At 36.4% G+C, this 23,120-nt stretch overlaps 1 protein-coding gene across 1 annotated transcript in view; it reads right to left on the reverse strand.

The window, feature by feature from the left end:
- Window positions 1-23,120, reverse strand: part of LOC115212177 (vascular endothelial growth factor receptor 2-like) — a 296,084-nt gene that overhangs the window by 146,984 nt on the left and 125,980 nt on the right. The window contains exon 2 of the mRNA XM_029781015.2: window positions 8,681-9,031. Within this exon, the coding sequence (XP_029636875.1) occupies window positions 8,681-9,031 (351 nt within the window). The remainder of the gene's footprint in view (window positions 1-8,680; window positions 9,032-23,120) is intronic.

Here is a 23,120-nt window from a genome sequence, read left to right on the forward strand (position 1 = left end):
TGTCTGTCTGTTACCATCTTACTGCCTGTACCAGTGAACCAATCTTCATGAAACTTTGCATACATGTCAAACTAACATCCAGTTCAATTGTAGGCTAATTGGTATTTAATAGTGTTACGAATACCTGCAGTCGCTCAAACTCTTCGGAAACCCGGGACCCTACCAAGTCGAGCGATGACGATTGACCGGCTCGATCGAACGGGAAATTCGCCACACGGAAAGAGAGAACTCGGTGGGGAAAGGTGGCAGTGAACTCGGCAACCGGCGAACAGAGATAACAACAACAACAGCAGGAAGAGACACAGAGAGACACAGCGGAAAGCAGTTTGGCTTACGTTTAACAGCAGTTTGGCTTACGTTTAACAGCAGTTTATAACAATTACGACATCAAATACAATGTGATACATAGCAGATACATCAAAGAAAATACAAGCAACAAAATCAAGAAAACATTTAAATCAAAGCATGCAGATACAATATACAGTTCAGAGACAAATCAGCTCAGATCAATTAATGTTCACGATACAGTTCAAAGTTCAAATAATGTCTACATTAAAGTCTTTCTCTTTCTTTTTCACATCAATTCTTTTTAGTTCAACAATTCTTTTCTTTAACACAACTCTTTTTAACACAATTCACATCAAAACATAAACAACACATACCGTTACATTTTCTAGTTACAACTCCTACTACGAATAGCCAAATGCCTTCATGCCGTAGTCCCTCTCTCTCACTCTTCTTGATCCTATCTGCCTGTCTTCCTCTACGCTGTCATCCCTCTCGCTTGTCTGTCTTTCACATTCACTGTCTCTGGCAGAACTCCTGTCACCAGCTCACTCTGTTCTCCGACTGACCAACAGACTCACAGCTCCCGCTTTTTAAAGAGTAGCTTCCTCGACCCTTCTTTGACCGGCACAGGGTCGAAGGTCTCTTCAAAAGTCATCACTCTCTCCAGAAAATGGCAGAACAAAGGATTTACTCGCGTGCTTGACGCCAGCTCACAAGAAGTAGGTCGCAAGCACTGTCCCCGAATTGACCCCCAACATCAATATCATTGTTGAGCAATTTTTACAATAGAATGTCTTATATAAATTTTTGTTTATTCCATGTCAGACCATACCTTTCCTGACAGATAGGCCTCTTGATCAGGACAAATTTGTGCAATTTTTCTTCAAAAAAATTTCATAACGATCTTTTTTGTTTTTAAACTATTTACATGTTTGTTCAACTGTTTCATATGACTTTATTCATTAAAACTTATTAAAACTTCAGAAGTTCTTACAACATTGGTCGTCGTAATGCTTTGCTTTTCTCCTAGTAATGATTTTGCTTTCACTTTGTGCTAGGTAGCAGTCAAGCAGAAAATGCTAGCTTCCAAATCCTGTTTTCTGATTAAGTAAAATTCTCATCAATTAAAATTAAACGCCAGTAACATTTTACTGCAATTTTTCTTGAACAAATAATTAACAAAATCAGATTTAATGTGGAATATTATTTCACTATTCTAAATTTGAAAATTGTGACGTAATTTTAAAATTATCCAATGTGACAGCAACAAGGAAGACCCTCAAAATTGATAATAACCAACCATCAATCAATTGGTTCATAGTCACACATCGTCAATCTTCTCATCCTTCCAACTTTCCAGCAATTCAACTTTGATATTACCTTATCATTACAATCAATCAATTTTATGATTCAACTGTATTATTTGCCAGTATTTGTAAATCTTTCCCATATTACTGTGTATTTGTAAATCTATTTGTAATTAAAACAAGAATTGAACAGGGAATGGGATAGGACACGAAACAGTGTAATGGGAACAGAAACTGGAAATAACCTCTGCTTTTCCAGGTATTACCAAGTAATTCAGCTGGTTCTTAATATATGTTACTGCGAGCTTCATCACCTAGTTATGAATTTAATTAGTTATAAATAACAATTATATATAATTGAGAGAGCATTGAGCAGAAAATACCTTGTAGTTGATATATGACTGCCATCTTTGCAGATGTCCATCCCAACAGGTGCAGGTATATTTTTAAGTAAGGGAAATGACTTATTTGTTTTATTTCAATGGTTATTTTCACTTTCTTAGAAATGTTTTTATTCATAACTGGAATGATATCATTCCAAAATCAGGGATGTTTATTAAACATGTGATACTTCTTTGTTTGATGATTCATCAATAGAAATAAATAGAGTTTATTACCAATTACATTTTCAACCAAACTGGTGAAACTGGGAGTTACAGATACTATATAAATTATTGTAATATATCAACACATATATTTACTCCATGCAAGAATAGAATCCTCTTTCTTATTCTATGTTACCATCTGTTGATAAAAACTTTATGATACATATATTTCTGTATGTATCTGTATGTGCATACATAAGTAATTGTATATATATATATATATATATCATGTACAGTGTGAAGTGCATTTCAAACACTCGAATACTTCAAGAATTGTTATTCTAAAATATTCTTGCCAAGGTGAGCCTAGTCAAGCCAACTTAATTTATTCAACTCAGCTTTCATAAAGACATTTTTCTTTTATCTCTATAAGGAAAAAAAGTTACCCAAAGTATATAGAAATTATATAATTATCACGAAGTGAGCAGAGTTAAAGATCAAATGAATTTATATGGAGGCGAAAACAAAAAACACCATTTATTTAGTAGACATATTCAGAATGTTTCTTCATATATGACATTTTGTAGTTTCTTTGTTTGCCATAATATTTAAAACATTTAAAATGTACTCTAAATTCTGGCTTTATATCTCTCAATGACTTCAACATGCAGGAGTTTGTGCATATAAATGCATATAGGAGTTGCTGTGTATACAGATGAGTAATGTTAGTAGAGTTTTTACTTAGTATTGTATCGGTATAGTCTTTGGTTAGTATTGGTATAATCTGTAGTTATTATTGGTATAGTCAGAGTAGAACAGGCATATATTACACACCCACCCCCTCTCAAACACCCCCATTTCCTCTCTCTCCCCAGAACCACTTCCATTCCCCATTAACTTACTCCAGTCATGCTCTCTCCTCTCTACTATACTCCATCCATCCTCACACTTCTTTCATCCCCTACCTCTACCAATGCCCTCACATATCTAACATAACCACCCACTGAACCACTCCTATATCTCCCACCTTCAATTACTACAACCATCTCTATACTATCTAATTGGCTCCCCTCCGCATTCTTATGAAATTTTATCCTCTGTATATCTCCCACCACTGAGCCCGGAGGGTATGTCCGGTCATATCCACTACCATCTCTCACTTTTACCATCTCTGTCTTTCTCTCTAAATCTTTTTTTCCTTTCTTTTCCAACTGGAGTATCTTTGTATCTCTTCCACGGCATGGCATTTATCTCTATCCCTTTGTCATTCTTTTAACCCTTCATCAACTGGAACAAAGCTACATCCCTCAGTACTACCCCCCCTCCCCCCAGGTGAGGGAACTCTGTTTTGTTTCGTAAAGGATTGATGATCCCAACAGATCTGGTGCCATGAAAAAAAAAAGCACCCAGTACACTCTGTAAGGTGGCTGACATCCAGTCAAAGAAACCATGCCAAAATGGACAATAGAGCTTTGCAGAACTCTCCAGCTTGCCATCTCTTGTCAAACTGTCCAAGCCATGACAGCATGAAAAGCAGATGTTAAATGATGATAATAATGATGATGATAGTCTTGAGTTAACAGTACACAGTCTCTGGAAAAGATGATTACTGGAGATGAAGTAGAGTCAGATAAGGAAACAAGTGTGAGAATGAAGAGGAGAAGTGAGAGAGTTAATAGAGGTGGGGGAGAGATGGGCATTAATAATTGGTGAGGAGGAGGAGAGTGAATGAGTGGCAGGTAGATGTACTGGCAAGAGAGCACAAGTAATGGGAAGTCAGGATAGCAATGATGAAAGAGTGAAATCAATGAAGGAATGACCTGAGGAAAGAGAAGTAAGGACTATAAATTAAGTTCTGTGTTGGATGTTAACAGTTGCAATGTAATCTCTCACAGGAAAAGGAGGGAGAGGGAAGTAGATTTATGTAACTTTATACATATCTTATTATTGAAGTGCTTGGCCCTTCCTAAAGCCAACCACTTTACAGAGAACACCCAGCACACTCTGTAAAATGATTGGTGCTAGGAAGGGCATCCAGCTGTAGAAACCAAGCCAAAACAGACTATGTAGCCTTGTGTGGGCCCTAGCTTGGCTAGTGTCTGTCAAGCTATCCAATCCATGCCAGCATGGAAAATGACTGTTAAATGACGATGATGATATTATACGTTGTATGATTAATTTCTTAATTTTAAACTATCATGTCCTACTGTGTTGCTACATAATATAATTAGAAGTAAATTTGATGTTCCATGATTTGTTCTTTGAGAATTCTGTGAATCATTTTCTAAAAAAGTTGTGTGACACTGTTGTAAACATTTGAAATAAAATAATGGAAACAAAAGTACATTATTATATAAAAATAATTATATTATTCTTTTGTCTGTTTTAAATCCATTTTTTATACTTGAATGGTAAAGTGGATTTAAAAAAACAATTTTTAAGCAAATTGTTTTAAATTTGCTTGGAAATTTTTTTTTTCTGCCAAGCACCAAACAGTGAAGAAAAATTGACCCATCCCACTCTTTTTTTCTGTTACTCTTCAATCAAGAAATTTGCAATTAAGTAGAACAAGGTACCCTGTTTATGACACTACACTATTATAATACCAAGATTTCAAACTACAATCATGCATCTAATTGCCAGCATGGAAAACAGATGTAAAACAATAATAATGAAGTGGCTTGGATAAGTCCTCATGGATTGAGTCAGTTCTTATCTGAGTTACTGCCTTCTTAGATGCATCATGGACACCTCTCACTTGTATGGTTTCCAGCATGATTTCTATGGATGGATTCCCTTCTTATTTCTTTATTGCCCAAAAGGGGCTAAATATAGAGGGGACAAACAAGGACAAACAAAGGGATTAAGTCGATTACGCCAAAAGGATGAAAGGTATAGTCAACCTTGACGGAATTTGAACTCAGAACGTAGCGGTAGACGAAATACTGCTAAGCATTTCGCCCGGCATGCTAACGTTTCTACCAGCTCACTGACTTAGATAGATTCCCTTCTAATCATCAACCACTTTACAGAGAGCATGTTATTATGGCACCAATGCTAAAGAGGTTGTCTTGTCCATAATGACAATAAAGAATCTTCTCTTCCCTTGTTGCTTCTGTTCAAGACAATGTGACCAAGTGGCTGAATAGAAGAAAGATTGATGATAGAGAGAGAATGAGGGTGAAAGAAGTGAGTGTATGTTGAGAGTAATAGAATAGCATGTCTGTTGTTGCCAGGGAATGAGTGGTACAAAAGGAGAGGAGAAAGTGATAGAGGGAGATGTGGTGGTGATAATCAGTGACTCATAAACAATTACCGTATTTCAACATGTATAAGAAACCCTTTTTTTGTCAAAAAATTAGGTTAAAAACTATGTAAGTTTCTTATACAGGGATAGTACTATAATCCCTTACAAAACTATTTTTCCAAATTTTAATCTCCCCAAATTAGGGTGTTCCTTATACACATTAAAATATGGTGGTTGATAACAAGTTAGGTTCAAATTTCACTGAAGGCATTAAGCTAAATTCTTCACTCTAGTCATTTTCATAATTTTACTTCATTTAAGGATTTTCCCATGCAGCATTAGTTTTGGCAGGAGAAAATAAAGTTGGATGCTTTTTGAATGTACCTTGTATGTATGCGTACCTAAAATATTTCATAGGTGGTTTTACATCAAAAGCATAATCATAATTTTACTTCATTTAAACTTCACCTCAGACCATAATTCAATCCAATTAACTTACATCAAAGATAATCTGTAATTAGATCACATCTATTTTAAACAAAACAAAATATTCAAATTTAATAAAATCTAGAATATATCTCACATCCTTGAAATTATGTTACAAATTTAATTTTTCTTGCTGGGCCTGGAGATAAGGGGGAGTGCCCATGATTTTTGCTAGTCCCCCTATGACCAGTAAGTATGATGCCATGAATGTTCCTCTTGAAATCAACAGCCTGTTCCTCTTGTAAGTTAACATCTGAGTGAAAGACAACCAGGGAGGGAATTCCAGAGGAGTGATGTTCTGGGAAGGAAGGATTGAGCATATTGATTAGTGTGGTGCCTGGGAGAAGGGGTGGTTGGAACAAGGATGATAAGAGAAGGAGAAATGAATGAGGTCCACCTCATTCCTTTAAGTTAAGTATTGAGGTCCACCTCAATACTTAACAGAAGATGGCATGAGCCTAGACAGCCCCAAGGAACAGATGCCATTATAGTAGAGGTAGAAAAGGCAGAGAAAGAAGACTAAGTGCCTGTGGGTCATAGACTGACACATCTATGAGTAGCTTTTATGCCATTCAAGTGGCCCTTTTGTGGACGTAGTCTACAACGACTGTGTGTGCAGTAGCAGTTTCATTCTAGATGTGGGCATAATATTCCATTGTGCGCTTCATCTGGGCTTTGTAGAATATAAACAATTGTTAGAGGAAAGGACTGAAGTTTCTTCTGGTCCTGAAGAGAATGGACAGTCACTGAGATGGACTCTTAAATATATTAAGAATATGTTTTCTCCAAGAAAGATCCTAAGTGATGGTGTGACCTAACATTTAGAATGATAGTAAGGGCTCAAATTGAGGACTAACCGTGATCAAGGGAGTGTTGCATAATGATGTTTTCTTGATGTATGGGGCTTTTGTAGATTTTTTTGGTGTGGAAATGAGACTGGCAATATGCTTTTGATGTAGAACCACCTATGAAATATTTTAGGCATGCATACATACAAAGTGCATTCAAAAAGTCTCCAACTTTATTTTTCCCTGCCAAAACTAATGCTGCATGGAAAGAATCCTTATGGTGGGAGGTGATACCACCCTTACTGTGCATGTGTGAAAATCTTTGCACCAGTAGGTTACACTTGTTCCCAGCTATTACGCCTAGAGTACATACATGTAGTGATCGTTCATCAGATTTTCATATTCATGCAAGATAACCAAATTCATTGAGCAGAGACCAGAGAGATTTTCATGTGAGAGTTGCTTCTGTTGCTCTGCTAGCACTTTGGGGATGAATTTCAAAGACTCCCCACATGCACAAATCCTCTATTAAAATGGAATGCACTGATCCTGTGCTTATTTCCATTTTGTGAGTAATTTCCTGGATTGTGATTTGACAGTCTTCCATGACTATTTACTGAACCTTCTTAACCAGCCCCCTCATACTGGCTTGTAGATGGCCTGCCTGAACATACCTCACTCACTACTGAAGTGCAACCATGTTTGAAGTGGTTGTACAACAGGCATAATCACCAAAGGCCAGCTGAATCTTCTGGATGGTTTGAGCTTGAGTATCACCAAGCTTTTGGCAAAACTTGATGCAATATCTCGGCTCAGTGTGTTCAGTGAAAGCAAAAATCTGATAAGCATGCACTACATATCTGTACTCTGAATGTAATAGCTGGGAACTGACACAGTCCACCAGTACAAAAGTTTTCACACATGTGCAAGAAGAGTGGTGTCACTTCCCATCCAAAACGTTTTGCTAACACAGCATTAGTTTTGGCAGGAAGTTGGATAATTTTATAATGCACCTTGTATGTGCATAAAATACTAAATAACTCAAGCTAACAAAGGAGCATCTATATGGTCTATAACTCAAGCTAACAAAGGAACATTTTGTTCTGCTAGAAGTAGCAGAAAATCTCCCTCAAATCATACACTATCACCTCAAAATCAAAGGCATATTGGATGATGTAATCTTGGATGCACTGTGCCTGAAAGGTAATGATGGTGGTCAGAACTGGAACATATTTGATGTTCAAGGATCAAGGATCAACCAACACATCAATAACAGCAAGTAGCAAAACTGGTTATTACTCTGAAGCAATTGCTAGGAATTCTGAGTTCACATTCCCCCTTTACTAACCATTTTATTATGTCTTGTTATGTTTACCTTGTCTAATAATATTTAATTGAATTATACAATGTATTCTTTGAATTATTTTTAATTAATCAATATCTCATTAATCATTTGTATAAAAGAATTTGGGAAACAAAAATATCAATGAGCGGAAATACTTCAGGGATGTATTCATCATACTAAATACAAATGTGGTAGTCTCACTTATGTAATAGGATGTACTGAACATTTTCAAACAACTGAGATTATTTAGTCAATTATTACATACAACCTCCCTTCATGTGTACTTCAAGCCTAAATATCAATAAGTAATGGAGATAACTAAGATGTTCATTGCTTTTACCTGCTGGCTTTGGCTCTAAGGCAGTGTATTTCTCTTGAAATACACTGCCTTTATTTTAATATTGAAAATAATTAATCATATGGATAATATCAGTTAAACTTTTTCAATCACTTTATTACATACGTGAGACAGTAAAATAATTAGTTTAATGTCACTTTTTGCAAAATTAAAATGAAATTTTAAAAAATGTCAGATTACATTTTACAGATTACAGATTACATTACAATGCCAGAAACACCATTGATGATGCATCCGAGAGTATCCAAGATATATCTTGGAATTAAGAAACTAAGAATGTATTTTAGCAAGACAAGGAATATTAAGAAAAGCTTACCCAAGACAAAGAGTGAGGCACCAACTTTCTCATCAGATATATTTAACATACAGGTGTAATTTCCAGCATCAGAGAAAGTCACAGACTTAACATGCAGTTCATAACCATTTGATGTACTGTATTTATTCTCATTAATATTTAACTGTTGAATAAATTCCATCCGATGAATTTCAACTTCCAGAATGGTTGTCGGTGCACCATTTAATGGTTGGAAACTCCAGGATATCAAAAATGGTTCCCAATCTCCTGGGCCTGAGAAGTTTGTGTCGTACACTTTGCAAAAGAAGGTCGTGTTTGATTTAACAGACACACCATGGTCTTTTGGTCCATCTATCACAAGGAATGCCAACACTGTAAATAACAAAAACAACATAATTTAGTGGTATGTAAAGATTTTAATCATCTGTTTTTCTTTTTTTAAATTACTGGAAAATAATTATAAATGATAGATTATTCAAGTAAAATATATTAAGGAAAGTTTTTGAATAGATTCAATATCTATGATGGCACCACTCCCTATGTAGGTGCTACAGAAAAAGCACCCATGCTGGGCCATGTAAAAAGCATCTAGTACACTCTGTAAAGTGGTTGGCATTAGGAAGGGCATCCAGTTGTAGAAACCAAGTCAAATCAGACTGGAACCTGGTGCAGCTCTCCAGCTTGCCAGCTCTGATCAAACCATCTAACCCATGTCACCATGGAAAATGGACGTTAAATGATGATGAGTGTGCTACCTATCATAAAATGGGTAACGTTGGAAGTATAGTTTTTGCTACCATGGATATGAGGAAATAAAGTATAATTACAATAAGTATTCTTTAACTTTTTATTGAATTTCTTACAGCTTACACAAAATGATGAAATGAATGCTAATTTTTAAAAGTAAAAAATATTTATTATCTTAAATTATAATTAAAACAAATTTCTCATCTGCATAACTCCTCCCATAAATACACTGATATTTTACTCTCTTTCCTCATCCTTCCGCCAAGCCTCATATGTGCACCCATTCTTCACTTCTCCTTTTATGCTAACACTGTCTCTCTTTTACTCTCTCTCTCTGCTCTATAGGATGTAAAGTATGACTGGAGAGACAAATGAACCAATCAACCAACATTTATACCATCATTATATCAAGATAAAAGGCAGTGAGCTGGCAGAATTGTTACCATATTGGACAAAAATGCTTAGCTGTATTTCTTCAAGCCTCTAGATTTTCAGTTGAAATTTTACCTTTCATCCTTTCAGGGTCAATAAAATAAGCATCAATTAAACAGTGGAATCAATGTAATCAACTATGCTCTACCCCAAAAGTCCAGGCCTTGGGCCTATAATAGAAAAGATTACCATATAGAGATATTAGTTGGAAGAATTTATTCAAGTTGGAGTGGACTGTTTTCTTGTTCTATCTGGCAAATTAGAACAAGTAGAACTAAGTGACTTGCTTAGGGAGCACAAAATAAATGTTGCAATAGCAAAGTTTGATCTCATGTCCATTTAATTAAAAGAACCCCTTCTGACCTTTGAGTGAATGCAGTGTCACTTACTGTTGTAATTAATCAGACCATATCACCAGTTTACATTTTACTTCCTTCCAAAGCAATCTATTTTTGCATTCTCTCTCCCAAGTGTCAAAGGTTTTCCAAAAAAGCCATAGTGGTGAGGGTTAACCTTCCTCTTCTGACTAAGCCATGTAACCCCCACCCCACCCTCTTGCAAAGCTATCATAAATAAAATAAGAATCTATAATGTACAGTGAGTCTATTAAAACCTACTTCCTGCAACTATATACTCATTTCTGAGAAATCGATATAATGTAATTCTTATTTGGAACAGTAAGTGAACTGTGATTAATTGGTTTTGAAAGATTCAGTTCTCTTCTTTGACAGAGTTGACCCTTTCTTTTAATGAAGAAAGAGTCTACTTGTAAGGAAGCAGCTCAAGACTTAAGTGTCAATTGGTGAATAATGTTTATGGCAGACAATGACATTCACATTATGGTGTTAAAGTAAATAATATTGGTAGAAACAAAATATTCCTGAAAATCAATCAACAATTTTCTTTCACATTGATTTTTCATTTTGCAACATGACTGCAAATATACAAGGGCAGAATATAGTCAATTGGATTATTTATCATACTAGAACAGGAGTAGCCCATTTCACAGGTTTCCATACAGTTTCTAGCTACCAAACTTCACACACAAAGTATTGAACAATGCAAGGTTAGGAGACATTTGCCAAAGTGCCACAGAAAGAAAATGAATTTGAAAACACATGGATGCCAAACAAACTTCTTAACCACTCAACTTTGCCTCTTAAAAGTCCAAGGAAACTAACAATGTTCTGTCAATTTAATGTCACAACATACATATTACTATGTTAGAGGAATTGTTATTATTTCAAAAATTTTATAAAGATGAATTAATTTCTTGACATTACTCATCAATCATCAATTAGTGCTGTTGATATGAGAATTAATGATTGGTAAATTAATGTCATAATAGTCTTAATATAATGGAGAGAAGACCGCATTAGCTCAAATACTAATATTATTTCACTCTGATGTTGGCATGCATGGGGGACAATTTTAGGTATGTTTCAGCAAACAATGGTCTACCTTGTAATTGTCAGATTAGTGATAAGGGAAACACTATATTGATGTAGCATAATATACATAGGCGACCACTAAACATTAGCCGTTTGTAATATTCACAACTAATTAAAGCAACAATGCAATAATTGAGTTGTTCAACTTTTGGATGTCTGGTTCTTTGAGCACAATAATCTCTTTTTTAGTTTGAAGATTTTCTTTTGATCAATAGCTTATTATAATTTTGACTATTTTCTTAAAATACTCAAAAACCACTTGAACTATGCTTTTGTATGAAGCTCTATCAGTTGTATATCACCTGCCATAAAACTGGAACTGTTAATCATTCTTTTCATTAAGATTTTATTTGCATAAAGCCACAAATCTCTTCAACTCCTCCTTCATATTATAGTAAATTGTTCTGTTTTCCTTCCTTACTTCTTTCCCATCCTCCTTTCTGTTTTATAAAACTGGCATTCATTATTAGACATTTGGGGAAATCACAATCCTCTACATTGATTTCACCTTGGTTATTTAAATATTTTAACTATATTGTTGTTTTTTGAATATCTCAATAGCAACACACATAAGCATATACACAAATACATGCATGTATATTATATATATATGTATGTATATATATATATATATATATATATATATATATATATATATACGCGAGAAAGAAGCAACAAGAATGGATAGGTTTTTAGTACAATCGTTTCATACAAGGACAGGCTTTATTAAAAGTTGTAAAAATTACAGCATATAAACGTGTCCCGTACTCATCAGCTAAAATACATGTGAGTTCTCTAGACATCCTAGTGGTTGAGGCTATACTCATGAAGTAATGTAGATAATTAAGTAACATAAACAGATTTCCAAGTTCATTAAAGTTCTTTAAAGATGATGTACAGTCTTATCACAGAATTTTAAAAAAGTTTTAATAGCATCACAGAGAAGGTGACCTAATCCATAGTGCACATATGAATTTCCAGAGATATGATGAGGGATTACATACTCACAGAAGACAAATTTATCCATTGTTAATCACAACGAGATTTTTAAATTTTTTTAAATTCTGTGATAAGACTGTACATCATCTTTAAAGAACTTTAATGAACTTTGGAAATCTGTTTATGTTACTTAATTATCTACATTACTTCATGAGTATAGCCTCAACCACTAGGATGTCTAGAGAACTCACATGTATTTTAGCTGATGAGTACGGGACACGTTTATATGCTGTAATTTTTACAACTTTTAATAAAGCCTGTCCTTGTATGAAACGATTGTACTAAAAACCTATCCATTCTTGTTGCTTCTTTCTCGCTTATAATCACCCCACATTACTGTATTGTTAAAACAGTATAGTTTTTTTTGGTGCATTTAAGTTAGGTACCATATTCAAGTGAATTCATTTAAATTAACTTGAATCTTTATTGCTTTTTGTATATATATATATATATATAAATAATCATCATTTAAAGTCCATTTTCCACATATATGAGTGTGTGTGTGTATGCACACATGCACACACACACATACACACACACACACAATTATTAGAAATCATTATTATCATTATTATAATTAAGGCTGTGAGCTAGCAGAATCATTAGGGCATCAGACAAAATACTTAGAGGCATTTTTTCCAGTTCTTTACATTCTGAGTTCAAATTCCTCTAATGTCAATTTTGCCTCTCATCACTTTGGGGTAAATTTGTATGAGTCAGGTACTGGGAAAATGAAATCGGCTTAACTCCTGGAACTAAGATTTGAGCTAGCAGAAATGTTAGTGCAGTGGATAAAATGCTCAGCAGTGTTTCTTCCTGGTCTTTACATTCTAAGTTCAAATTCCAAAGTTGACTTTGCCCTTTCATCCAGATGAGCACTACAGTTGATGTTATTGACTAGCTACCTCCCTTAAAATTTCAGATCTTGTGCCTATAATAGAAAGGATTGTTACTACTATTGAGTGAGAGTCACATACCATCAGATGCTGAGGTACAAATATACAAAGCCCAATATAACAATCACATCATCACATATTGTCAGCCACTAAGGAACATGCTCAAATGGTTATGGTCAAGCAACTGACAAGCAAATCTGTGGCATTGAGCAGAATATTTGTTGTAGCTCATCTTTTACACCAAGACAAAACCTAAACATGTTAACACTTCCAATCAGTTAAGATGAGAAGCCATGAGAATCACTATTAAGGCAGTGGGTTGACAAAATTGTTAGTGGCATTTCATTCATCTTAATGCTCTGAGTGCAAATTTCACCAAAGTCGACTTTGCTTTTCATCCTTTTGGGGTTGATAAAATAAGTAGCAGCTGAGCATTGGGGCCAATGTAATTGACTTAACCTCTCTCCCAAAACTGCAGACCTTGTACCTTTAGTAGAAAAGATTATTATTATTATTACAAAGGGTAATAGATTGGCAGAATCATGAGATTGTCAGGCAAAATAACATGCAGTATTTGGTTACATGCAACCATGTTCAGAGTTATATCCTTCTCTGATCAATAAAATAAAGTATCAGAAAAATTTTAATCACTGATACACATCTAAAATGAGTGGCTTTGTGCCAACACTAGAAACTATCACCATCATTATATGATGGTCTTGTGCCTAAATTAGAAGCAACTATTATTATTATTATTATTATTATTATTATTATTATTATTATACAAGGTGGTGAGCTGACAAAATTGTTAGCATACTGGGTAAGATGCTTAGAGCTATTTTGTCCACTATTACATTCTGAGTTCAAATCCTGCCAAGGTCGACTTTGCCTTTCATCCTTTCGGAGTTGATGAAATGAATATCAGTTGAGCATTGAGATTGATGTGATTAACTTACACCTTCCCTGAAATTTCTGGCTTTGTGCCAAAATGTGAAATCATCATCATCATCATCATTATTATTATTATTATTATTATTATTAAGGAGGTGAGTAAGAAAAATTCTTAGCACACTGGGCAAAATGTAGAGCGGCATTTTGTCCACCTTTGTGTTCTGAGTTTAAGTTTCATCCTTTCGAGGTCGATGTAATCAACTAATCCCCTACCCCAAATTTCAGGCCTTGTACCTATAATAGAAAGGATTATTATTGTTATTATTATTATCATTATTATTATTATTATCATCATCACCATCATTATACAAACTCAGTAGGAAAACCTGACCGAACCACAGACTAGATGCAGTGGTGTATTTAGATAAAACCCTCTAAAACATCTAACAAAAAAGATCAACAAATGCACATTACACTTGATTATTGTAGGGGTCTACAAGATAATTACAGGTAATCTATTGAATAAGGGAGAGGTTAATTTGATTAATTACACTTCCCATCCCATTCATATTCTCTTAACCTTCTCCGTCTCCCCTTTTCTATCTCTCTCCCTCTTTCTCTTTCAAAATATATGTAACCTTATACTACCCAATGTAAAGAAAAATCAATATATTTGAAATGATGGTCTGTGTGCGTGTGTGTGTCTTTGGTCAAAGTAGCTGAACCACTTGAATCATTACATCTGGTCTCTCACCTCTTCCAACTTCCACATTAATACAACTATCATTAGCAACAGATTTAAGATGGTGATGATGATGATAATAATAATAGTAATAACAATAATAATAATAATAATAGTAATAATAATAATAATAATAATAATAATAATAATAATAATAATAATAATAATAATAATAATAATAATATTTGTATTAACAAAGTGAGCAATATGCAATGCACATTAGACAATATAAGTTTTAGTATTGAATAAACAGGTTGTGTTATTGACCTTGGCTTCTGAACAAACACAGGATGAAATCCCAAACTGTAAGAGTGACACACAGACACTAAAATAAATTGCTCTTCTAGTATGAGTCAGTGAAACAGAGAATAGTGTTTGATTGATGTTTGGTGAAAAGCTGCCAAACAGGGAGCCGGATGAAGAGTGGGGAGGGAGGGAGAGTGAGAGAGAGAGAGAGAGTTGCTGTGTTCACTTAAGACAATAGTGATGATGATGATAGAGATAAAATATGGTTCATTAACAGACAAACTGCAGAAACATCCATTTTTGTTTTGGTGTAAAGAGAGGAGGAGCCGGGTCGGAGACCACGACCAAACCACTGACCATCACAAGATAACCAAGAATGATGAAATTGGTATAGCTGACTGTCAACTTAACCAGCTACCAAATTAACAACTGAAGAGAAAGAGATGAAGGTAGGGAAGAAATTCCTGACTGGTGATGCTCTGGTGAGGAAGGATTGGTTACAAAATGGTTTATTAGTAACCAGAATTAGGGAAGACATAATATGGATAATGAAAGAAGAGATACAAGTGTGATGGGTGTGACTGGGTAGAGGTAATACCTGAGGGTGGGTGGGGAAGTCAAATCAATAAAAAGAGTAGTTTGAAGATTAAAAGTCAGGGTTGTTGAATAATTCCATGAAAATCAAACAAGTAGTTTTTTTATGTGTGTATGGGGGGTGGGGGGTGCAGTCAAGGATGTATGAGGTAGTACCATTCTAAATATGAGAGCAGAATTTCTCTTTGGGTCTAACAACTTTGTTGCTCTTCTCCTGAGAAAAAAGTCATCTTTAAGGTTACCTCCATATGCTGGTGCTTAAGCCATATTTGATCTAGCAGACCTATAGTCAAAGACATTCTAGTTGTGATCATTCCATCTACTTTTTCTGTACTACATTATTTAATGTGTGTCGGTACATGCCTGTGTGATTATGAACATCTACTATTTATATATTCTAAAGTATAGTTATGTTTGTGTGTGTGTGGAGGGGGTAGTGTGTAAATATATATTGTATTATTCAATTCTCTGTCTAAGGAATTTCTAATAGGAGATATCTTACATATACAAATTTCTAATCCTGTTACAAAATAAAACACATAAATATATATATATATATACACACATCATCATCATCATCATCGTTTAACGTCCATTTTTCCATGCTGACATGGGTCGGACGGTTTGACTGAGGTCCGTAGAGCCAGTGGCTGGACCAGGTTCCAATCTGATATAGCAATGTTTCTACAGCTGGATGCCCTACCTAATGCCAACTACACTGAGAGTGTAGTGGGTGCTTTTTACATGTCACTGGCACAGCAGCCAGTCAGGAAGTACCGGCATTCATCATATTCGGATGGTGCTTTTTACACGCCATCAGCACGGGAGCTGATCAGGGGACACTGGCATCAACCACGTTCAGATGATGCATTTGACATGCCACTGGAACAGGAGCCAGTCAGGGGGCACTGGCCACAGCTACGATTTTGGTTTACTTTACTCAAGTATATCATATTACCCAACGCATCAAGGGTACTCTTAAATGGGCCAGACTTGCAACACTGGCATCAGCCATGGCTGCGATCTCACTTTAGTTGCCGAGTCTTCTCAATCACAGCATATTCCCAAAGGTCTCGGTCTCCTGTCATTGCCTCTATGAGATTCAATGTTCGAGGGTCATGCTTCACCACCTCATCCCATGTCTCCCAGGGTCTACCTCTTCCACACATTCCTTCCGCAGTTAGGGTGTGGAACTTTCTTCACACAGCTGTCCTCATCCATATGTAACACATGACCATACCAGCACAGTTGTCTCTCATGCACACCACATTTGATGCTTCTTATGTCCAAGTTTTCTCTCAGGGGGCTTACATTTTGTCGTGTATGTGCACTGATATTACACATCCAGTGGATCATACTTGCTTCATTTCTTTCAAGCCTACACATGTCCTCAGCAGTCATGGTCCATGTTTCACTGCTGTGTAACATGGCAGTCCACACACATGCATCATACAGTATACCTTTCATCCTGAGCGAGAAGCCCTTAGTTGCCAACAAAGGTAGAAGCACTCTGAACTTTGCCCAGGCTATTCATATTCTAGCCACTACACTCTCAGAGTGACCATCCCCACTACAGACTTGGTTGCCTAGGTAGCGGAAGCTATCAAACACTTCTAGTTATTCCCACTGGCATGTGATGGAATCTGTTTTCTGTTAAACTTCAGTGTTTATTGCCTCTGTGCATCATTCACACACAAAAACTATCTTCCCATTTAAACTTCCTTTGATATTGCTGCAACTTTTATGTGTTCATACCTTACACTGAGTACAACATATGGAGCTTCTACCCACACCTTTTCTACAGATTGAGTAGGCCATCTACATGACGGGGTCTGTGATTTGTCAGCCTTACTACTTGCTAAGAATTTGGTTTTGGCCCTTTGATATTAGACCTTGCATCCAAATATATATATATATATATATATATATATATATATATATAATATATATATATATATAGAATGGATGTATACTGTCAATCTAACACGAACGTGACAGTAGGGGGTACACCATCGCTGTTTAGCCCTAGGAAGCATCGACGCCTCCTGATGGCTTTGACACATTTTTCCTGTGTCCTTATATACATTTACGAAGGGGAGACAAACACCCCCAGCCGCCTGGGGCTGCATCTAGGGACACGTGTTTCAGGATGATTGTCCTTCGTCGGCCTAGAGTAGCAGACACCGGTCAGCTGATGAATTTCTTTATTACCTATGAAAGGGCTACACAGAGGGGACATTACAATAGAGGACATGGGGTACATATAATAAAAAAAATCGAAAAGTATGATATGAAAATGAATTATTTGTAATGAATTAAATGGAATGACTTACGAGCCCCCAACCTCGCAGTTTCATTTAAAATACAATTTTGTTATACTGGGCATTCATCTGTAATGTAATCAATTAACCTCTCCTGGTCTATAATAGTTGGCAAACTGTCATAACGGATATATTGCAATTCGCATACAATAAACCCACTTTTCAATTTCTCCATTGTCTCTTTTTCCACAACCACCGCCTTCAAACTGTCATCAAACATTTCTGGGTTCAACTTTACTCTGATTACACTTTTCCTATTTGCCAAATTCTTCTCGATTTCCTTGTCCTTCAAGTACACCATAACCACTTTGAGATTTCTTCCCTTGGGTCTTCCTACTTCCTTACATACTTTCAACTGCTCTTCCACTCTTCTTTCCCATTCTACCTCTGCCGTTAAATTTGCCGGTTCACTCGCTTTCGCTTTTGCATCCTTCTCTTCGCACGTTCGATCTTCTATCTCGTCGGTAGTCTTATTTTTCGCTTTTTTCTTTCTTTTTTGCACTTAGGTGGTGATTCCACCCGCGTTCTCTTTCTATCTTCTTTTCCTTCTGTTCTTTCCTTTTCTTCCTCCTTCACCAACTCATCATCACTTTCCACATTTTCTGTATTCACACATTCTTCTTCTACATCCGCCATTTGCATTTCCTCTGTCCGAGCCTCCAATGTTCTTGTCTCTTCTTGTACTTTTTTTTTCGGACACACATCCTTCATGTGGCCTCTGATTTTACATGTGTAGCACACTGGGGGTCTCCCCTCCACCACGACTCTGAGTCGTGTTTCGTCGGGGAACACCAACTCCTCTGGGATGTTATACAGGTCTGGCATGGTTATGTGAACCAAAGCCTGCACCGCATAACTCCACCACTTTACTTCTTTTGACCTTTCCACCTTCAATATATCCACGCTTTCTTTGCAGTTGAATACCACTGCCGCTAAAATTCTTTCCATATTCAGCTCCGGCGAAATCTTACTGATTCGTATCCTTACTGCCCTTTTTCCGCAATAGCTTGGTAATAACACCCATCTTTCTGTTTTCAAAATTTTCGTGGCATTCCTATTCGCTTCGTCTTCGTTTTTAAAATGAACGTACTGTTGCGTATTTTCTACCTCTATTGTAGAAGGTAGTTTCTCCTTCAATTCCCTGCAGACACCTCTCTATTTCCTCCGTTTCTGCCACTTCTATTTTCTTTGAAGCCATGCTCCACGTTCTGTATGTTATAATACGTTTCTCTGCTTCTTTCGCTTCTTCTTCAGGTGGTGTGACCCTCACACAGTCACCTTCCTTCTTGAAGCTGTCGAAATATTTCTTCAAAATCTCCTTCTAGACGACCACTTCTTCCAACTGCAGTTCGCTCACAGCCAGGCCCTTGCCTGCTGCTCCCGCATACATTTGGGTTTGCATTTTCGAAATAAAAAAAAACCTCCAAAAATTCACCACGCCGTAACAGCTTCCACCAACGAATTCGAACTCACAACCGCGATACAACAATAACGTAATCAGAATTTCCGACACAAACAAAAAAACCGGTGAGCTGACGATTAAATCTTTATTATAGGCACGATGGCCCGAATTAAGAGGGGAGATTACAAAACAGGACGTGGGGTACATATAATAAAAAAATCGAAAAATATGATATGAAAATGAATTAAATGGAATGGCTTACGAGCCCCCCAAAACCTGCAGTTTCATTTAAAATACAATTCTGCTACGTCGGGCATTCATCTGTAATGTATTCTATCAACCTCTCCTGTCGTAACGTATATAATACAATTCGCATACATTAAACTCTAATTTCAATTTCATCATTGTCTCTCCCTCCACGATCGCCGCCTTCCAACAGTCATCATATATTTTTGGGTTCAACCTAACCCTGATTAAACCTTTCTTACCTGCCAGCCTCTTTTCGATTTCTTTGTTTTTCATATACAATATTACTACTTTAAGATTTTTTTTTTCTTCGGGTCTTCCTCCTTCCTTACATACTTTTAACTGCTCTTCCACTCTTCTTTCCCATTCTTGGTCTGCCGTTAAATTTGCCGGTTCTCTCACTTTCGCTTTTGCATCCTTATCTTGGCACGTTCGATCTTCCATCTCGTCTGTAGTCTTATTTTTTGCTTTTTTCTTTTTTTGAACTTTAGGTGGTGATTCCACCCTCGTTCTCTTTCTATCTTCTGTTCTTTCCTTTTCTTTCTCCAACTCGTCACCACTTTCCACATTATCTGTAGTCACGATCTCCTCTTCCATATACGCATTCTGCAACTCCTCCGTCAAAGCCTCCAGTGTTATCGCTCTCTCCTGTACCTCTCTTAGCGGACACATATCCTTCATGTGGCCTCTGATTTTGCATTTGTAACACACTGGGGGTCTCCCCTCCACCACGACTCTAAGACGTGTCTCGTCGGGGAACACCAACTCCTCCAGGATGTTGTACAGGTCTGGCATGGTTATATGAACCAAAACCTGCACCGCATAACCCCACCACTTTACTTCTTTTGGCCTTTCCACCTTCAATATATCCACGCTTTCTTTGCAGTTGAATACCACTGCCGCTAGAATTCTTTCCATATTCAGCTCCGGCGAAATCTTACTGATTCGTATCCTTACTGCCCTTTTTCCGCAATAACTTGGTAATAACACCCATCTTTCTGTTTTCAAAATTTTTGTGGCATTCCTTTTCGCTTCGTCTTCGTTTTTAAAATGAACGACCACTGTTGTGTATTTTCTACCTCTATTGTAGAAGGTAGTTTCTCCTTTAATTCTCTGCAGACACCTCTATTTCCTCCGTTTCTGCCACTTCTATTTTCTTTGAAGCCACGCTCCACGTTCTGTATGTTATAATACGTTTTTCTGCTTCTTTCGCTTCTTCTTCAGGTGGTGTGACCCTCACACAGTCACCTTCCTTCTTGAAGCTGTCGAAATATTTCCTCAAAATCTCCTTGACGATAAAATACTCCAATGATAACTTGTATAACTTCCACTTTCATTATTATATTACTGTAACAATCCAATTTATTGATATAGATAATCAGTAAATTTTGCACAGGTGACTTACAGGATCAACATATTACTACAATATCCAAATGTGGCCATTGTGCCTACAGCAGACAGATTAATACAGTACATGTAACCTACTGTACCCATATATGACCTACAGCACCCACATGCTACCTATGGTACCTACATGTGACCTACAGAGCTGACGTGACCTAATGTACCCGCAAGTTAACAGTAATAGACATAAGTGACCAAAAGAACCAACGTTACCTGCAGTACCCACATATAACCTACAGCTGTCATATGTGACCCATGTTACTTTCACAATGACAACTTCAAATTCACAGAGAATTAATGATTTTGTCACAGACTGTTCAGATTTATGATAATATGTTTAAATGGTATTGGATTTTCTTTCAAGCAAATGGTTTAACATTGATTGTATCAGTTCAACATAATGACATCACACACACAAAGTACTATCTCTCTCTCTCTCTCTCTCTCATACATTTCTATGTAGATACACATAGAACTATCACCATGTACCTGAGCACAAATAATGAACAATAACACAATATGTCCATGCAGACATGTGCACATGTGTGTATGTGTGCAAATATGTATTCACATTTTCTAATTGAAAAGGTGAGAACTTTACTCTTCGTCATTAAGAACAATTCTTTGACATTCACAGTCATTAATGGTCATTCTTGTTGGCAGCTTACATATCATATTAGGAAATTGCTCACCTGAAATAAAACCAAATATATACCAAGACTGACAATAAGTGAAACTTTCTGACCAACACTATCTTCAACTTTAATATCACATTAAGATTGACTAAAGATAGTTTCACAATCTCACATTAATTTTATGAATTTGAAATGAGAGATGGAATCAGTTTTCAGGTTTAATCTAAACCCACACATCTCTACTTAATATTTAGATACCAAAGCTAAATATTTTAGTAGGCTGTGCCTTTAAATAATATTATCATCATCATCATTGTTTAAATGCCTACTTTTCCATGACTGGATGGGTCAGATTAAATTATATGGAGGCAGAATCTTCTGCAGCCAGATGCCCTTCTTCACCTGTTTCCCAATAAAGTGATAATCTCCCAGTCTCTCAAACAATGACTAGCTTAGACATACATTTGTAGAGGACTGAAAGCAAATGAAACTATTTGTATGAATGGTGATAATTTGTATCCAATCAGTGTGCATACATATCAAGATAAAGAGGAATATGAGCTTAATCATGCATACACATACACACGCATGCATGCACACACCCACCCCCAACAGTTTCCATCTAGTTTCATACACATAGCTTAGTGATTAGGCTATTTGGCTCACAATTGTAAGGTTGTGAGTAATTCCTAGAAGCATGTTGTGTCCTTGAGCAAAACACTTTATTTCACATTGCTCCAGTCCACTCATCCTCTCAGCTGGCAAAAATGAGTTGTATTTCAAAGGGCCAGCTTTGTCACATTCTGTGACTTGCTGAATGAATCTCCTTGAGAACTACATTAAGGGTACACATGTCTGTGGAGTACTCAGCTACTTGCACGTTAATTTTACAAGCAAGCCGTTCCATTGATTGCATCAACTGGAAACCTTGCTGTCATAACTGATGGAGTGCCAGTTAAGAACAACAGTAGACAATATCCAGGTAGCAGAACTGAACTCCTAAGCATGTGGTTCCAAAGTGAACTTTTTAACCACACAGCTACATATATTGTGCATATATTTACTTTATCAACTTTAAGAAGAGAGACAAAGATGACTATAGTAGAATTTGAACTCAGAACGTAAAGGGCTGGAACTAAATACTGTAAGACATATTTAAGCCTACAAAAAGAGATGCAACTAATACATTGGTCTCAGCCCAGGGGGTCCAAGGAGAAACTCAAAGATCCAAGAAAGGGATTTTTGATATGGGAAGGAGACCCCCAGCCACTTCTGTGGTAGAGCATGAATCCAACCTTGTTCTGCTTAGCAAAATTTCTCTCAAGAGATCCAGGGCATATTGTGAGATATGCTACCACAAACAAATTATGGCTATATTAATAAATATATCTTCAGCCACTATGAAGCTGCCAAGAAGTAAAATTAAGCTGGCTAATTGATTAGATTTATGCTTTT

The sequence above is a fragment of the Octopus sinensis genome, linkage group LG5 (assembly GCF_006345805.1).
Source record: "Octopus sinensis linkage group LG5, ASM634580v1, whole genome shotgun sequence".
NCBI classification, from domain to species: domain Eukaryota; kingdom Metazoa; phylum Mollusca; class Cephalopoda; order Octopoda; family Octopodidae; genus Octopus; species Octopus sinensis.